Source organism: Mus musculus, chromosome 3 (genome assembly GCF_000001635.26).
Source record: "Mus musculus strain C57BL/6J chromosome 3, GRCm38.p6 C57BL/6J".
Classification (NCBI taxonomy): Eukaryota; Metazoa; Chordata; class Mammalia; order Rodentia; family Muridae; genus Mus; species Mus musculus.
Window position 1 is genome coordinate 28,724,471 of NC_000069.6, and position 16,220 is coordinate 28,740,690.

The 16,220-nt window shown below is 42.6% G+C and overlaps 1 protein-coding gene and 1 long non-coding RNA gene across 3 annotated transcripts in view; one reads left to right on the forward strand and one right to left on the reverse strand.

Annotated features, from left to right (window-relative positions):
- The window catches only part of Slc2a2 (solute carrier family 2 (facilitated glucose transporter), member 2), a 30,459-nt gene extending 26,568 nt beyond the window's left edge, over positions 1 to 3,891 (forward strand). The window contains exons 9-11 of the mRNA NM_031197.2: positions 1,761 to 1,862; positions 2,512 to 2,715; positions 2,806 to 3,891. Of these exons, the coding sequence (NP_112474.2) occupies positions 1,761 to 1,862; positions 2,512 to 2,715; positions 2,806 to 3,006 (507 nt within the window). The 3' untranslated portion in view covers positions 3,007 to 3,891. The remainder of the gene's footprint in view (positions 1 to 1,760; positions 1,863 to 2,511; positions 2,716 to 2,805) is intronic.
- The window catches only part of 1700112D23Rik (RIKEN cDNA 1700112D23 gene), a 78,900-nt gene that overhangs the window by 22,248 nt on the left and 40,432 nt on the right, over positions 1 to 16,220 (reverse strand). Inside the window, exon 3 of one of the 2 annotated variants that reach the window (NR_166153.1) lies at positions 14,308 to 14,492. The exons of the other annotated variant lie outside the window; for it this stretch is intronic. This is a non-coding gene — a long non-coding RNA (RIKEN cDNA 1700112D23 gene). Of the gene's footprint in view, positions 1 to 14,307; positions 14,493 to 16,220 lie in introns of those variants that run through there. 2 annotated transcript variants of the gene reach the window in all.

Below are 16,220 nucleotides of genomic sequence, written 5' to 3' on the forward strand. Positions count from 1 at the left end.
GTCTGGTTGATTTCTTTGGGAGGCCTGCTCTTTTCTGAGGAGAGGTCAAGGGGATGGATGTGAGGAGAGAGGGAAGGTGGTGTGTGTGTGTGTGTGTGTGTGTGTGTGAGGAGCAGATAGAGGGGAAACTACAGTCAGGATGTAATATATGAGAAAAGAATAAAAAAAAATTATAGGGGCTGGAAAGATGGTTCAGTGGTTAAGAGTAGTGGCTGCTCTTCCAGAGGACCCAGGTTCAATTCCCAGCACCTACCCAGCAGCTCACAAGTGTCTGTAACTACAGTTCCAGGGGATCTGACACCCTTTCACCAATGCACATAAAAATAAAATAAAGTAATATTTTTTTAATGTATAAGAGGGTCAGAGAGGTGGCTCAGTGGCTAAAAGCACCGAGTGATCTTCCAGAGGACCTGAGTTCAATTTCCAGCACCCATATGGTACCTCACAGCCTTCTTTACCTCCAGTTCCAGGGCATCTGATGCCCTCTTCTTAGATCCACACAGACTGAAGGAATATGATACACAGACACACATGTACATACATCACCACACAGAGAAATTAAAATAGTAATTTAAAAGAAATATATAGGAACCCTTTTCTTGCTTACTTCTCAGTAATTAATGTAGGCTCCTGGTTGTCCTTTCTAGAGTGATCTGAAACCCTGGCGGGCATGTGCCTCTGACATGAGAAAGGCTTTCACTGCAGGTGAAGGCAAACGTGCCACAGATGCCTGCGGACACAGAGCTCAGCATACCGTGGTGTTGGTTTGCTGTGGACTTACTTAGATTGATGAGCATAGCCAGTTTACTCACTGAGATGGGACACTATAGTGTGTGTGTGTGTGTGTGTGTGTGTGTGTGTGTGTGTGTGTGTGCGTGCACGCGCGTGCACGTGCGCGTGAGTCCAGCACTGACAGGATTCCACGGGTCAGACTCTAGTCAACAAATATTGATCTTGGTTAATAGCAAATCTCACCCATTGATGCAAGGGTTCATAACTCAATGCCAGGTTCCCTCAGGGTGAAGAAGCACTCTAATGTCGTGCTGTGATGTCGTCTGTTTTCAAATACACAGTTCACTCCCACAACCCGCACATATCAGCACAGCAGGAAAACACAGGGCTCACTATTTTAATACAGTGATCAAATTCTAAATGTCACTGAGCAAGTAGTCATCATTGACTTTCTTAAGCACTGAGGAGTTGGGTAAGAATGGCTGACACCTGCATAGACAAACTGTCTCTGATATTTGTGGCACACGAACTCTTGCAATGATTAAAATCAGCAGCTGAAAAACCAGGTCACCTTTTTGGTTTTAGCACAACAGAGCCTTTCCTTACTTCTGTGGTGTTGGGGATTGAATCCAGGGCCTCATGTATGTGAGGCAAGGATGTGAGCTACCACCTCAGTCCCGATGAGTCATTCACAATCTCACTGTAGAGATAATCTTAGGAGGCAACAGAATACAGAGCCTCTCACTACTGTATCCAAAGGGATGGACCCCAGAGTGCAGGGAACACCCAAGTCTATGTCAAGTCTGAACTTTACAAATCAATATGGTCAAATTAAGCCAATGTTTAATTTCCACTGTGTACTGAGACTAGCACCGCCATCATCCACAAGCTTCATGGCTCACCTCAGTTGTGCATCTGTAAAATGGGGTCACAGCACCGCCTTGCCCCCCTACATGCATTGCAACAAGCTCCCTGGTGGATGTTGCTTGGCTCAGGATGCTGATATCATGTTCTGTGAACCTTCCTAGGTGCTGCTTGTGGAGAAGGCAGGGCGGCGGACCCTGTTCCTAACCGGGATGATTGGCATGTTTTTCTGCACCATCTTCATGTCGGTGGGACTTGTGCTGCTGGTGAGTTTGGCACCTGGACTGGTATTTTAAATCACAGGCAGACATCTCTGGCCTCTGGGTTAAAGAGCTCTGTGTAATAACAAGCGCTTGAGACTGGCTTATGAAATAAAGGAAGAGGAGACACATAAAGGAAAGGGGAACTATGTTCTTGGAATTACAGCGTAGGGTACCAACATGCCGTTATCCGTCACTGCGTGGTCAGGGCACAGGCTCCACATGGACCTGCTGGTAGAACCATGGGCAGGGACCTGAACCTCCCTCTCAGCCCTGTGTCGTCATTCAGCTTCAGAGCGAGTCACAAACCTTGTCTGGCCATCTTGGTAGGAGGACTTTAGGGTTCTGGATCTTCTTGCTTGTCACAGGGAAAGAGTGACCATGGAACAAAACCCAAAAGACCCTAAAACAAGAGATTGGTTGGGCAGAACCTCCTAATACGGAAAAACCAAAATGCCCTAAAATAAAGGATTGGCCAGGCAGAACCTCATAATACTGAAGCAAGATTTGTGTTGGACTGTCGTCTCAAATCAGCCATTTAAATGACGAAAAACGAACACAGGAGAAGAACTGCGCCCAGCTGAACTTGGCGTGAGAGAACATGGAAGCTGCTAACCTCTGCCTGTCTCACTTAAGATTTTCTCTTTGTCTTCAGGATAAATTCGCCTGGATGAGTTACGTGAGCATGACTGCCATCTTCCTCTTTGTCAGTTTCTTTGAGATTGGGCCAGGTCCAATCCCTTGGTTCATGGTTGCTGAATTTTTCAGCCAAGGACCCCGTCCTACGGCTCTGGCACTGGCTGCCTTCAGCAACTGGGTCTGCAATTTTGTCATCGCCCTCTGCTTCCAGTACATTGCGGTAAGTGCACACCATGTGCGCGCCCACGAGGGTAAGTGCTCACACAGTGCGGCCACGCGGCTGCTGACCCCTCTGTTTGCTCTCTTGCAGGACTTCCTTGGGCCTTACGTGTTCTTCCTCTTCGCTGGGGTGGTCCTGGTCTTCACCCTGTTTACATTCTTTAAAGTTCCAGAAACCAAAGGAAAGTCTTTTGAGGAAATCGCTGCAGAATTCCGGAAGAAGAGTGGTTCGGCCCCACCACGCAAAGCTGCTGTACAAATGGAATTCCTGGCGTCTTCAGAGAGTGTGTGAGGATGACCTGCCTAAAACCGAGGAACCGACCAGGAGGAACCACGCGCTCCCTCTTAAACCGATTCCTTCCTCGGTGTGCGACTACACCCAGGAGTATCGTTTATTCATTTGGAAGAATTTTTACAGACTCCGATTAGAAATATCAACATATATTATTACCAAAGAAAGTATTTTTTTAACTTAAAGAATCTATTTTTGATGGTAACACTCTTCAGTAAACCAGAGGCTATTTTGCTACTCTACAGGGAAGTGTGTAATAACCTTCCTAGCCCTGTTCTACTGAAATTGAAGAGCTTTCAACATATCGCTGCTTTTTAAAGCACGTGACTAAGAAATCTGCAGCTACAACTGCTATCTAGATATTTAATTACACCGGAATGTTCTTAGCCCCAGATCAGAAGCTAAAGGACATACGGCTGGTGTCAGCAAGGCTCACATTCAAACTGACTTTCTGTTACCTTTCCTCGGCTTCTCTCACTTGGATTAGACTTCGGGTTTTGCGTACAGCCATTTTCTGCATTTTTATATAGAATTCCTGAGTATGTTAAACTGTATTTGTAATGAGAAACTCTTTTTTTATAGCTACCAAAAGCTTCCTACAGTGAGAGAAAACATTTTAGTTTCTTTGATGTATTTTGCAAGGTTAAATGCTTGAGTTGTTCTTAGCTGTAGAGCTCAGATTATCAGTTAGTTATATTAGCATCCAAAGCATGTTAGTTTCTCACCACTTCAGTCTTTGTGTTGTACTTATACTTGTTTTTTTTAATTGCCCATGGCACACACTTAAACCATTAGGAGTCAGCCATTTTGCATATTGCCTAAAAATCTAATAAACTGGGTCAATCACAGGGAAATCTGGAATAAAGAGTTTTTCTATTTGTTAAATATTTTTTTTTAATTCTGATATTTCCAAAGAAGTTTACCTGTCAGGCCCAAGCCTCCTCTTTAATCTCTCTGGAAACACCAAGTGGGCTCCTGACACGTCACAGCCACCACTCTCACCTGGTTCTCTTTATCTTTAGTATGCACAGGTCCTATGGAATCTCTTGCTGGCACTGATCTGTGCAGGCAAATGACACTACTGTCCCAAATTACAGTTAAGGACACACAGGTCTGCTGCTTATCAGGCAACCAAAATGTCTCCAAGCTGTTTTCCTTACAAAGTAGAGCAGAAGATCAATTATTCATGCATGGATGGATGGATGGATATATGGATGGGCAGATGGACAGACAGACCGACGACAGATGTATATTGAAGAAAAATGCTTAATTTTGTCATTTGGAGTAGGGGTTCAAGTCAGGGTGTCATGCATCCTAGGCTGGGCTCTTGAACTCCTACACTGATCTTCCAAGGGCCAGGGCTGACATGTGCCACCAAACCCACCCAGTGAAAAACACCTTTTCAAAAACAGTACTGCTGAAACGTGAAAACCCTCACAGAACACCTTCCTCCTTTCTGTCTCTTCCTTCTTTCCTTCTCCATACCTCTTACTCTGCCCCATCTCTGTTTACTTAAGAAAGAATTTCTGTAGTCTTCTGTGATCTGGACTACAATGAAGTCAAGGTTGGCCTCAAACTTGCGATTCTCCTGCCTCTGCCTCCGAGGTGTGGGGAGGCATAGGCACATGCCACCCTGTTTGACCCTTTCTAGTGCTTTTTTGGCTTTTTCTTGGTCAAACTTGTTCACATATATACATTTAGTTTAAGCTAGCTTGAAATTACACACACACACACACACACACACATATATATATACATATATATATATGTATATATATATATACTTTGATGTTTTTCTCCTTTGGGAGCAGATTTTTTTTTTTAACTTGAAATTTCCGGAGTCAGTCAAAAGTAAGCTAAAGTAGTTCAGCAGAGTTTTGTGCTAAGCTGTGTATTCAGAGCAAAAATGCAGATTTCTAAGTAGGCCAGGGGCTCCTATCCTCTAGTAAAGAATTCTGACAGTTTCTAGGAAGTTCAGTTTCCAGCAAATGATACTGGTACCGAAACTTAATGTTTTTATATGGATGAATGTGCTTTCTATCAAATCATGGCCCCTGGCCCCATTCTCTGAAAGAATAAAGTAGTCAAGTTTTCCAAAATAACAACCACCAAAGATCACTTTCAAGATGTATCTATTTATTTTGACTGACCCCAAATTCAAGACATTCCAATTCTGATGTTTTCTGTCTTAGAGAAATGTAAGTAGCCTACATCGTGCTCCTGGCTGAGATGGTCATTCCTCATTCCCCACTGCACACAGCAAGATCAACAGATGCTCAAGGCCTTGGATGGAGTGGTGCTTCCTCCATAGTCAAAAGCTATCTCTAGATCACTTAAAAGTCAGTGCAAACACTATGCAAATAGTCATAATGCTCTATTGTCTAGAGACTAATGCTGAGAAAAACATGCTTGCTGCTTATTGAAGATGTAATTTAAAACTCTCTCTGAGGATGCAGAACCATTGGTATCAATGAGCAGCTCTCTGTGTTTGCTGAAGAAATATTAAAGAAAAACAAAAAGTGAATAAAGACAAATGCACTAGTTGACATCATCATACCATCACCATCAAACTATTGGCCTTGAGTGGTAAATATCAGAACCAGTTCTACTAAATTAATTTCCAGGAAAATTAGATGGAAATTCAATTTCCAGGTATTGTTTTTGTATAAGTATTGTCATGCGATCATGACTTTTCACTCTCCTTGTCTGATATACAACTAGACTTCTCAGTCTGGCCACATGACTGCTACACCTTGTTATTGTCTGCACTTGGGAAAGGGTTTGGTCTAAAGTTCTATCCCCAGCCTTCCTGGGCATGGTCTGCTCTGTGATACATTCTGAGCTGTAGACTTTGTTCACACACACTTTAGGGATCTTACAGTCTAACAGCAAGTTAAGGTGGACAAGGGGACTCGAGATCCACGCATGCCTTTCTCTTTCCTTTCCTGCGTTTTCGGAAGACGGGAAGGACATCCTTTCCTACCTCAGCAGCCATCCTGAGTGCTAACCACAGTGGAGCATAGAGGCTGTTCCACAATGGTACCTAGAACTCTGTCCACAGAGATGCCCTCAAGATAAAGGTAGTGCCATGGAAGACAGCTCCAGTAGTTCTTTCAAATAACAGAAGTTATAAGTTCAAAGTGGTATTTTCTTACTTCAATGAAAAAAAAAATGTCGCAAAACAAGTCAATGATAAAATGACACAGAAGATCCAAATCTAACTCCTAAATCTAAGTACAATATTTCTACGTTAGTCTGGAAGAGTTTTTATTTTGTTTTTAAAACATGCTTTTGCCTAAGTTATGCTATATTAAGGAGTCTGTGTTCAATATTATTTCTTTGGATAATATTATATAAAAAATAAAATACCATATATTGTATTTCAGTGTAATGTATATAAGAGGATTAAAATAGCAGGGCAAAAAACAAACCTTGTTTGTAATTCTTAAAAATTGTAAAAATGTTATTTACCCATGTGTATATACCAAATATGCTTTTTGGCCAGCACATGTAGCAAATTAAAAAATGTTAGGTAATATCTGTGCTTCCAGTGTCCCAAATAGAGATAGTGCATAGAGTGTAAGACACATGTACTTGTGATTTTTAATAAAATTCTTTGTTAAGAATACAAGGAGGAGAGTCTGCTGGCCGCCACATTGATCACTCTGCTGGAGTTTTTAGTAATTTGTAACTTGCTGTACATACATACATACATACACACACACACACACACACACACACACCTCTTAAAAGGAAAGTGGTCTTAAGTTAGAAACTTATATACAACTACTATTCTTGCGCCCATAAATATGTTTCTGAATGATTGGTGCTGCTGCTGTTTATATGGAAAGTACCCATATTAATAAAAAAATAGTTATATTGATTTACTGTGCATGTTTTTTTCTCAATGTATTTTTCCTTATTCTTTTTTTAATTGGATATTTTCTTTATTTACATTTTAAATGTTATCCCCTTTCCCAGTTTTCCCCCAAGAAATCATCTATCGCATCCCCCTCCCCCTGCTTCTAGGAGGGTGCTCCCCTACCCACCCATCCACTCCTGCCTCCCCACCCTCTCATTCCCCTACACTAGAGCATCGAGCCTTCACAGGACCAAGGGCCTCTTCTACCACTGATGCTCAACAAGGCCATCCTCTGCTATATATGTGGCTGGAGCTATGGGTCCCTCCATGTGTACCCCTGGGTTGGTGGTTTAGTCTCTGGGAGCATTGGGGGGGGTGGGCATCTGTTTGGTTGATGTTGTTGTTCTTCCTATAGGGTTGCAAACCTCTTCCCCTCCTTCATTCCTTTCTCTGGCTCCTCCACTGGGGACCCCATGCTTGGTCCAATGGTTGGCTGTGAGCATCCGCCTCTGTAATTGTAAGGCTCTGGCAGGGTCTCTCAGGAGACAGCTTAATCAGGCTCCTTTCAGCAAGCACACACACATGCATGCATATGCAGTTTATGTGCACAATAATTACATATAGAAATAAGTAATGAACTATTCAATAAAATCCAAAATTTCAACTCATTTTCATTAGTAATGTGTTAGTACCAATGGCTGAAATGCACACCAATAAGCCCTTCCTCTATGTCTCTTTCTTCATTCATACGCTATCATTGTAAGGAATATGTACAAACTTCATAATATGCTATCATTGTAAGGAATATGCACAAACTTTTCTTTAAGTTGTAAATTTTATTGTATTTTTATCACTACTTTTATTCACTTCCCCTAAAGAATTTTGTCTTAAAGTAATATATATTTTAATATTTTACACATTATTATAAATAACTTTAACAAAAATGTCTATAATTTTAACTATAAAAATCTATTGTGTTTACAAACCCAAAATGTTATGCCTTTTTTTTTCTGATTGGGTTAGTATGTATGGTTATTAGCAAATACAGATAATGGAACACCTATAATTTTGACAAAATCAAATTCATCAGATAATCAGTTATTTTACAAATTTATCTCAACAAGAAGTAGGTGTGGCCCAGTTGTATATCACCAATTTTGTATGTACAAGCCTAACATTATAAAAAAGAAATATGAGGAAATGGTATGGGTTAAGTATTTTTGTGATCAACCTGCCTATTAATAGATGAGGAGTTCTTATTTGTAAAATAAAATAGTATTCAATATAAATTCAATGACCACTTATTGTTATTCTAAATATAAGTATTCAAAATTATATTTTGAAATATGTTGAATATTTTGAAGTAATATTCAACATACAAATATAGATAATTTTTTAAAAGTTTATTAAAAAGTTGTTTAAAAATGTAAAGGATTTGAGAAATGGCTAGGCAATTAGGAGCTGTCACTGTTCTTGAAGAGGAACCAGGTTCAGTTCCCAGCACCCACATGGCAGCCTCAACTGACTGCAGGAAACTCATACCCACGTACACACACATAGCATACACATCATACACATACACACACACACACACACACACACACACACACACACAAATAAAATAAGCCTATAAAAATTGTTTAGGAAAATATTTTCCTAAGTAGACCAATAGGAATAAAATAAGCAATGTTATTTAATTCCGCAAGCCATTTATAAGTTATAGCCTGTGATGACTATTCCTGGTTGTCAGCTTGACTACATCTTGAATTAACTAAGCCCCCCCCCCCCAAAATGGGGCACACATATGAGATATTTTTGCTTAATTTGAAGTGGTAAGATCTAGTTCTAATCTTGACTCTCAAGATAGGAAGACCCAGCTCTAATCTGGGCCACGCCTTCTTCTGGAATCTTCTGTAAGACATGAAAGAAGAAAGTTGTTGCTCTTTGTTTGCTTTTACCTCACTAGCAAGTCCAGTCCTTCATTGGCATCAGAGCCTACTTCTTCAAGATTCCAACACATATTGAAGACCAGCTGAAACATACAGCTAATGGCCTGAACAAGTACTAGAATCTTGGACTGGAATATATATATATATGAATGAAGATGGAGATGGAGACAGAGGGGGAAGAGGGAGGGGGAGGAGGGAGAGAGAGAGAGAGAGAGAGAGAGAGAGAGAGAGAGAGATTCATTCTGTAAGTTCTGTTACTCTGGAAAACCCTGACATATAGCCCAAACATTTCCAGGGCCGGTGAGATATCTTCAGGTGTAATACACTTGACACCAAGCCTGATGACCTGAGTTCCATCCCTAGGCCCACATAGTGGAAGGAGAGAGCTGACTCCCATAAGTTGTTCATAGACCTCCATATGTGTACACACACACACACACACACACACACACACACACACAGACAGACAGACAGACAGAGGGAGACAGAGAGACAGAGAGATGAAAATTTTAAAATCAGTTCAACAATCTTGGCTTTTAATTTTATGAAGTAAAAAAGTAAAGAACTTGTGTGGTGTGGACTGTTCTCCATTTGAACATGTTCTCCCAGTTTTCTTCATTATGTATCCTGCTTCTAATAATAGAAAAGAAATGAGAGACAGATTACCTTCTCCTAGAGGTGCATGCTGGGATAAGAAATGCATCTGCAAGCTGAAGACCAATGCAAGGTCTTATTATGATGAAAGAGAATATGGATTAGTCAGGATCCTGCAGAGGAACAGAACCAATGGGGGTGTGTGGTCCCTGTGCTACAAAGAAAGCTTGAAAGGCTCATTCTCATCTCAGCAAAGGAAGCAGCAACAGCAACAGAGCAAGTTAACTTGGAGGCAAGAGGGAAGACCAAGCAAGCAACGGGTGAGGAGGCCGATTTCTTTCTGCCATTTTTGTCTGAACTGCTACTAGAAGATGCTTCTACCAGAGGGCAGATCTCCCCACATCAATCAAGATGACCAGGGAACTTTTTCAGATGAGTATCTATGAAGGCCACTGAAATCTGTGACAAGCTGGCATTAAAAACCAACCCTAATCATATGTGAATGTTTCTAGGCTGAGAGAAAAGAGGAATAGAGAAAGAACTTCAGGGTGAATTAGAGGAAGGCAAATAACAGAGCATGAGAAAGTTTGATAGCAACAGCTAAGTATATGGCACATACCTGAGACCCCAGTACTCAAGATGCTAAGGAAACGGGATTGCTGGTTCAAGTCCAGAGTGGACTACAAAACAAGACTCATCTAAAACAACAACAGCAGTGGGCAAAGCTTGCTATTAGGAAGAAAGAGGAAATAAGAGATGGATTAAAATCTGTAGACATTTGTGAGACAATGTAGAAAAGTTACGGTTATTCATGTTGTATAGACAGCCTTCAGCAGACAAAGAGTAAGACGGGCCTGTGCTCTGAACAGGATTCCTAGAGGTAAGTAACTCCTGGATTAAGCACTGAAGCCAGCAGCATTGCTGGGCTGTGCCCTCACCACAGGGCCAGCAGCATTGCTGGGCTGTGCCCTCACCACAGGGCCAGCAGCATTGCAGGGCTGCATGCACCCTCATCACAGAGTTCTCAGCTGAGTCATTCTGGGCAAGTCACACAGTTTCAAGTTTCAGTCACTCACTCCTGTGTGAAATGAAAATAAAGACAGCATTAATCTTGCTTAGGCCCAAATAGTCACCCTCAAAGAATGCATTAGCTCAAGTGTGACTGTGTGATGTGCAAGTTATTTCGTCCCTAAATGGAGTATCAGCCAGCCTGTCCTGCTGTGACAAAACACCTAGACCAGTATTGAACTGTTTCTCACAGTTGGGCAGGCAGGAGAACTGTGTGTGCACATGGGGGGAGGAAGAGACTTCTAGCATGTGTGCTTTCTAACAAGTACACTGCCCCTCTTGATTAGGGTCCCCCACATATGAACTCATTGCACCCTTATTGTCTACTGTGCCAAAGCAGCTAACTGAATTTGGAGTGTTGAGTGTGAACTGGCAAGAGAGGTGAGTGGTCAGGTCATAGCAAATGGTACAGAACTTCATCTATAGACTATGAAGAAAATTGGCTTATTTGAGTATTGGGTCAATAGAATCTTATTTGTGCATAAAAAATATATAATCTGTAGGAGAATAGATAAGTACAACAAGGTAATCAGGGCTCAGAGAGATAGAGACCCTCTCTTCTCTTTCCTCTGTAGATCACAGCTTTAGCCATTTACTAGGTGTGTCTAGGTGGGGGCACTGAGGGGAAAGGCCAGGAAACTGGAAAGGAGCCTGTGAGATGGGAGAGGAGATCCTAAGGGAACAGCACCAGGAGGAAGGTGACTACATGGCATATAAACTCTAAAGGGGGTGCTGGAGGGAGTGGGGGAGCAGGGAACGGGAGTAGCAAGCTAAGGGGGTTCCGGAGGCAGCGGGGAAGGCTGGTAGAGGGGCATGAGGAATGGGAATAGCAAGCTTAGAGAAGGAAGGATATATGGAATGTCCCTAAGAAGACCTGTAAAACTTTGTATGCTAAGCTTTTAAACATTATTTATTTTATATGTATACACTTTTCCCTGCATGTATGTATGTGTACATGTGCACGTGTGATGCACGCAGAGGTCTGAAGAAGTCATTGGATCCCCTGGAACCAAAGTTATAGTTATGAGCCACCATGTGCATGCTGGGAACAAAACTCAGCAAGAGCAGCAAGTGGTCTTCAACACTGAGCCCCAGTAAATTTATTTTTAAAAAGAAAATATTACAAATGTCCAACAAATACATATGTAAAAAAATGTTTAACCAAAACTGCAGTGAGATTCCATCTTCCCCAAGTCAGAAACAACCACCCATGTAAGGATGCAGAGAGAAGACTATCTTACACACTCCTTCTGAGCCAGTGCACTAATGCAAGCACTGTGACTGCCAATATCTGCCAAAAAATATGAGGTAAGACTACTGTATGATCCAGATATCCCACTCCTGGGTATACACAAGATGCGATCTAAAGCAGGATATCACATAGATATACAAAGATATCCATGTTTATGCAGGAGTATTCATAACGGCCAAGACAAGGAAATACCTAGATGTCCATCAAAAACAAATGGATGAACCAATGTGACATGCCAAACACATGCATGGGAGCATTGTTTCCACCATAAGAGAGAATGAACATGTGTCATGTGCTGGAAAGTAAATGAAATGGGGAAAGTCATCTTATTAAGTGGAATAAAGATGGCAAATGTGACAAATGTTGGTATGCAGAACACACACATTATTCAGTCTCTCTATCTTACATGTACGTTATTCTTCATCTCTGAATATATTTTACACACATCCATCATTTTTAAAAAATGGAAAAGAGATACCCCTGCAAGAGAATGTTAGCTTCTCCTCACAACCTCTGCGCTAGTACTGAAGCACTCTCCCAAGATCAACCAAGGAGGCTTGAATGAGCTTTGCCACCATTTCAACACCTACCAAGGTAGAGTCAATAATAATTAATTAATTAGAAAATAAAACATCAGAAATACATGAATTGCAACTATATATTGTAAGATTCTGGGTAACTGAGAGTTGAAGATGGAGCCCCCAGTACCACCCCTTCACACCCAACTTCAGCAAAATGCAGCAATGTGCCAGTCCCTCTGATCTCAGGATACTGTGCAACCCTGGGAGAGCAGTGGAAGTGGCTGCATCTGGAGCTGGGTTTGTCCAGATGTGTCCATAGCTGACTGTCACCCAGCAATCAACGCAGTCAGCACTGACTATACTGAGAACATCTGACCAGTCCAGTTCAAACTTGTTCCCAAGTGACACCAGTGATTATTTTTATCTCATGATGTTATAGTTTAACTAACTCACTAATGATTAAGACTGTTTTGAAGACTGAGCAAGGCCCACTAGCTAAATGGCGATTGCACTTTAGTTAACATGCAAAGGGTGTGTGCTCCCTGCTGTTAGCTAATAACACATTCTAATTAATAGCACTTGGAGAAACTGTCCTGTCAGCAGGGGCCCAGAGGTTGTTTTCCTAATACATTAAGACAAGCCCCATCAGCTCTCCTCTGTTTTGTCAAATAAGTAACTGGAGCTACCTACCACTATTCTGATTCTTTACTTCTAAAAGTAATTTAGTTCCTAATTCGAAACACTCAAACGCTTTTGTTCATGGGCGCTTTCTTGAACTGGCATGTGGGTGGGGTGCTGCCAAAAGCACACAGCCCCAACCTTATTTACTCACCGCCAGCTCTGCCGGTGTCATCATGAGGGCTCCAGCAAGCAGTTCCAAGGCAATGGTTCCTTTTCTCCTCCTCATTTATTCATGTGACATACGTACTGCATATCACATATTATGTGTACTCTGACATATGATATATAAACTTTTCTGTACTGTCTCAGTCTTAGTCTTAATTGGAAAGGAGCTGATTTCACACACAAGGAGACCCACCTAAGCAATCAACTACAGCATCACCTAACACCACTTTGCTGGCCTATGAAACTGGTGGGGAGGCTTTATGAGAAGAGCCTCTGGGTGAGGTGGCGGCAGTCCCTGCCTGTGACCGTGACCAGCCTATTCTCTTGTGTGATTGACATGGAAGTCAGTGCTCACCCTCAGCAGTGCCACCCCTCCCCCAGCCCCACCTTGCTACATCTCATGTTTCAGGAGGAAAAGGCACAGTGACATAAGGAGGCACCTGCCCTCGCTCACAGCTTCTTGAAGATATCTAAATGGTGCAAATGAGGAATGATGGAGGTGGGAAGGGAAAATGGGTTGCATATAATATGAAATAAGAACAGTTCTCCCACCTTTCTGCAATTACATAAAATGTCCATTCTAATTGTGTTACAATTAGATGCAAGTACTTCTACTAACTCTGGCCCTGGTACTCAGTACCATGGGCTGAGAGTTCTACGACTGCCAGCCGGGAAAAATGTCGCTCAGATCTCCTGCATCCTTACTGATTGCTTTGAAAGGACTGAGATTTTCCTGTGGATTACTGATGGAAATGTTGGAGTCTCCAGCTATGAAAACGGGCTTGCCGTATGAAGCAGTCTGCGCCACTGTCACAGTCTTTCCCACATTGTCACCATTCTGGACTCTGCGAGTATTCCAAAATTCATTTTTATTTTTTGTGAGGGGGCACACAGGCCTTCAGCAGAGGTCAGGTTCCCTGGTGCTGAGGTGCTGGGCTACAGGCAGTTGTGAGCAGCCTCATGTGCTCATCTCTGGTCCTTTGGAAAAGCAGCAGTTGCTCTTTACCACTGACCTCTCTCCAGCTCCCACTACTGCCATTTCAACATGAGGGCTCCAAGTGACTGGGATGTAAGCAAACTGTACACACTTTCTCAGCTGGTACACAGCCAAGCAGAATTGGGATAGAAGTCCTTTGACTCTCAGGTCCCTTCCTCCTTCTCCTGTAATATGCTGCAACTGCTCTTATGAATTTTAAGGGCAAATAAGAATTCCTTACTTTATTCATTCTTTATTAGGCAGCATGAGGCAACTTACAGAGGTTTTCAGATATCATCTCTCCCTCATTTCCCACATTCAGATTCACTCAGAACCGTACTCCCCCTCAAGAAACAGTGTTAATGACACTCAGTGCATATGTTTGCAGTTGTAGCTTTCAGTAGGTCAGAAGTAGGTTCTAAAAAAAAAAAGAAAGAAAGAAAAATAGCCCTTAGTGTGGTCCTGAAGAGAAGGCTCTGTAGTTATGTGTACTAGCTGCTCTTCCAGAAGACCAAGGTTTGAGTCCCAGCTCATCAACCATATGTAACTGCAGTTCTAGGCGATCTGATGCTCTCTTCTGGCCTCCATGAACATTGCACACACAATGCACAGGCACATGCAGCCAAAACTCCAAACAGGAAAAAGAAGGTCTCAGTCTAGTGGGAGAGGCTCTGTGAGGCGCTCTCAATCGTTGCTTCTTAGCTTCACTAGCTTTGTTCTTGAGGATGCTGGCATTCTCAGGAAGTGCTGAGCTCTGCCTTGGTGATCCCATCCCCGGAAAGGCCTCAAGGTAGGGAGATGACAGTCAACACATAGCTTAGCCACATGTAGCAAAGACAAAATGTCTCATGGGAGTTAGAAGGAGCAATGTGCTATGTTGTGCGAGATGTCTCTGTGATATCTCTCTCAGAGACCACATGGATGGACTGCTCTGTAGCCAGACATTTGGCAACTTAATTGAGTTCTTTTCCCTACCACCATTCTTCCCCCTTCCAACACCTACCACTAAGTAGGAGAGAAATAAAGCAAGAGGGGGGAGGGGCATCAATATTGTTAGATTACTTCCTGCTGATTAGGGGCATCAAGTTCCTCGGGGCAATTTTGATCTTCAGCAGCAGGAAATCAGCAGTCAGCAACCAGCAATCAGCAAACAACAGGAGAAGCAGCTGCTGCCACCTCTCTTGGGGTTCTGGTATTTTTAATACCCTCTGAAAAGTCCCCAGAATGCCAAATGTAAACTATCTTCAGTGGGCAAAATCACTCCTGTGCCAGAGCACAAGACAAATAGTTAGCTGGTGTGGACAGTCTGAAGCAGCCCCTTATCCCACACCCTGGAGTAAAACACAACACAAAGACAGTTCTCTGTTTTAAAAGAAACTAAAGTTCTCACTACACTGCTCCCCACCTATGTTTTCATCAAAGACAAATTCAAATCACAAGACTCTCCATATGAAGGCAATAACCACTTCCAACCTTAAGAAGTGAAAACCCACATTCAGATTACATTCGGAGATCTGTTCCACCATGTGACCCCAGTTTCTTCATCAAAAATCCAGGCCTTTGGTCTAGACTAGGGTAAACTTTGGATCCAATGTAGGTCAGCTAAAATCACCACACAGGCATGTAACTGCTTAAAAGCAAGAGGGGATGTCCTGCTCTCTGTAGTCTCCAAGTGTGAGGCTGCTGCCCTGAGGTAGCCGAGTTGTGGAGGAGGAGCTTCCAATCCCACCCAGAGTAGCTGCAATTAAGGGGCCTTTCTTTGTCTTGCTTCACTAATCATCCCATCCAACCTTTGGGCTCAGGACTCCCCAGTGAGCCCCAGATCTGCTGGGCTCCGGGATCCAGTGCATGAAGAGGTATGAACAGGAGCCCGGAGTCATGGCCTCAGTCTGATTCTGAGCTCTGTAACAGAGCAAGTTACTTAACGACCCTGGATCTCTTTCGGCGTTTGTCAATGGTGATGATAGCAGGAGGTGCTTTCTGGGACTGCTGAGTTAGGACTGAGGAGGGCTAAGGTCTGTGAGGATCACACAGGACCGTGAGATAAGAGGGGAAAGAAAAGCTGCTGAGCAACTGAAGATTCAGATTGCCCTGAGCCAGGAAATCCAATCAGTGTGGTTCCAGGAGAACATGGAATGCCAGTGTT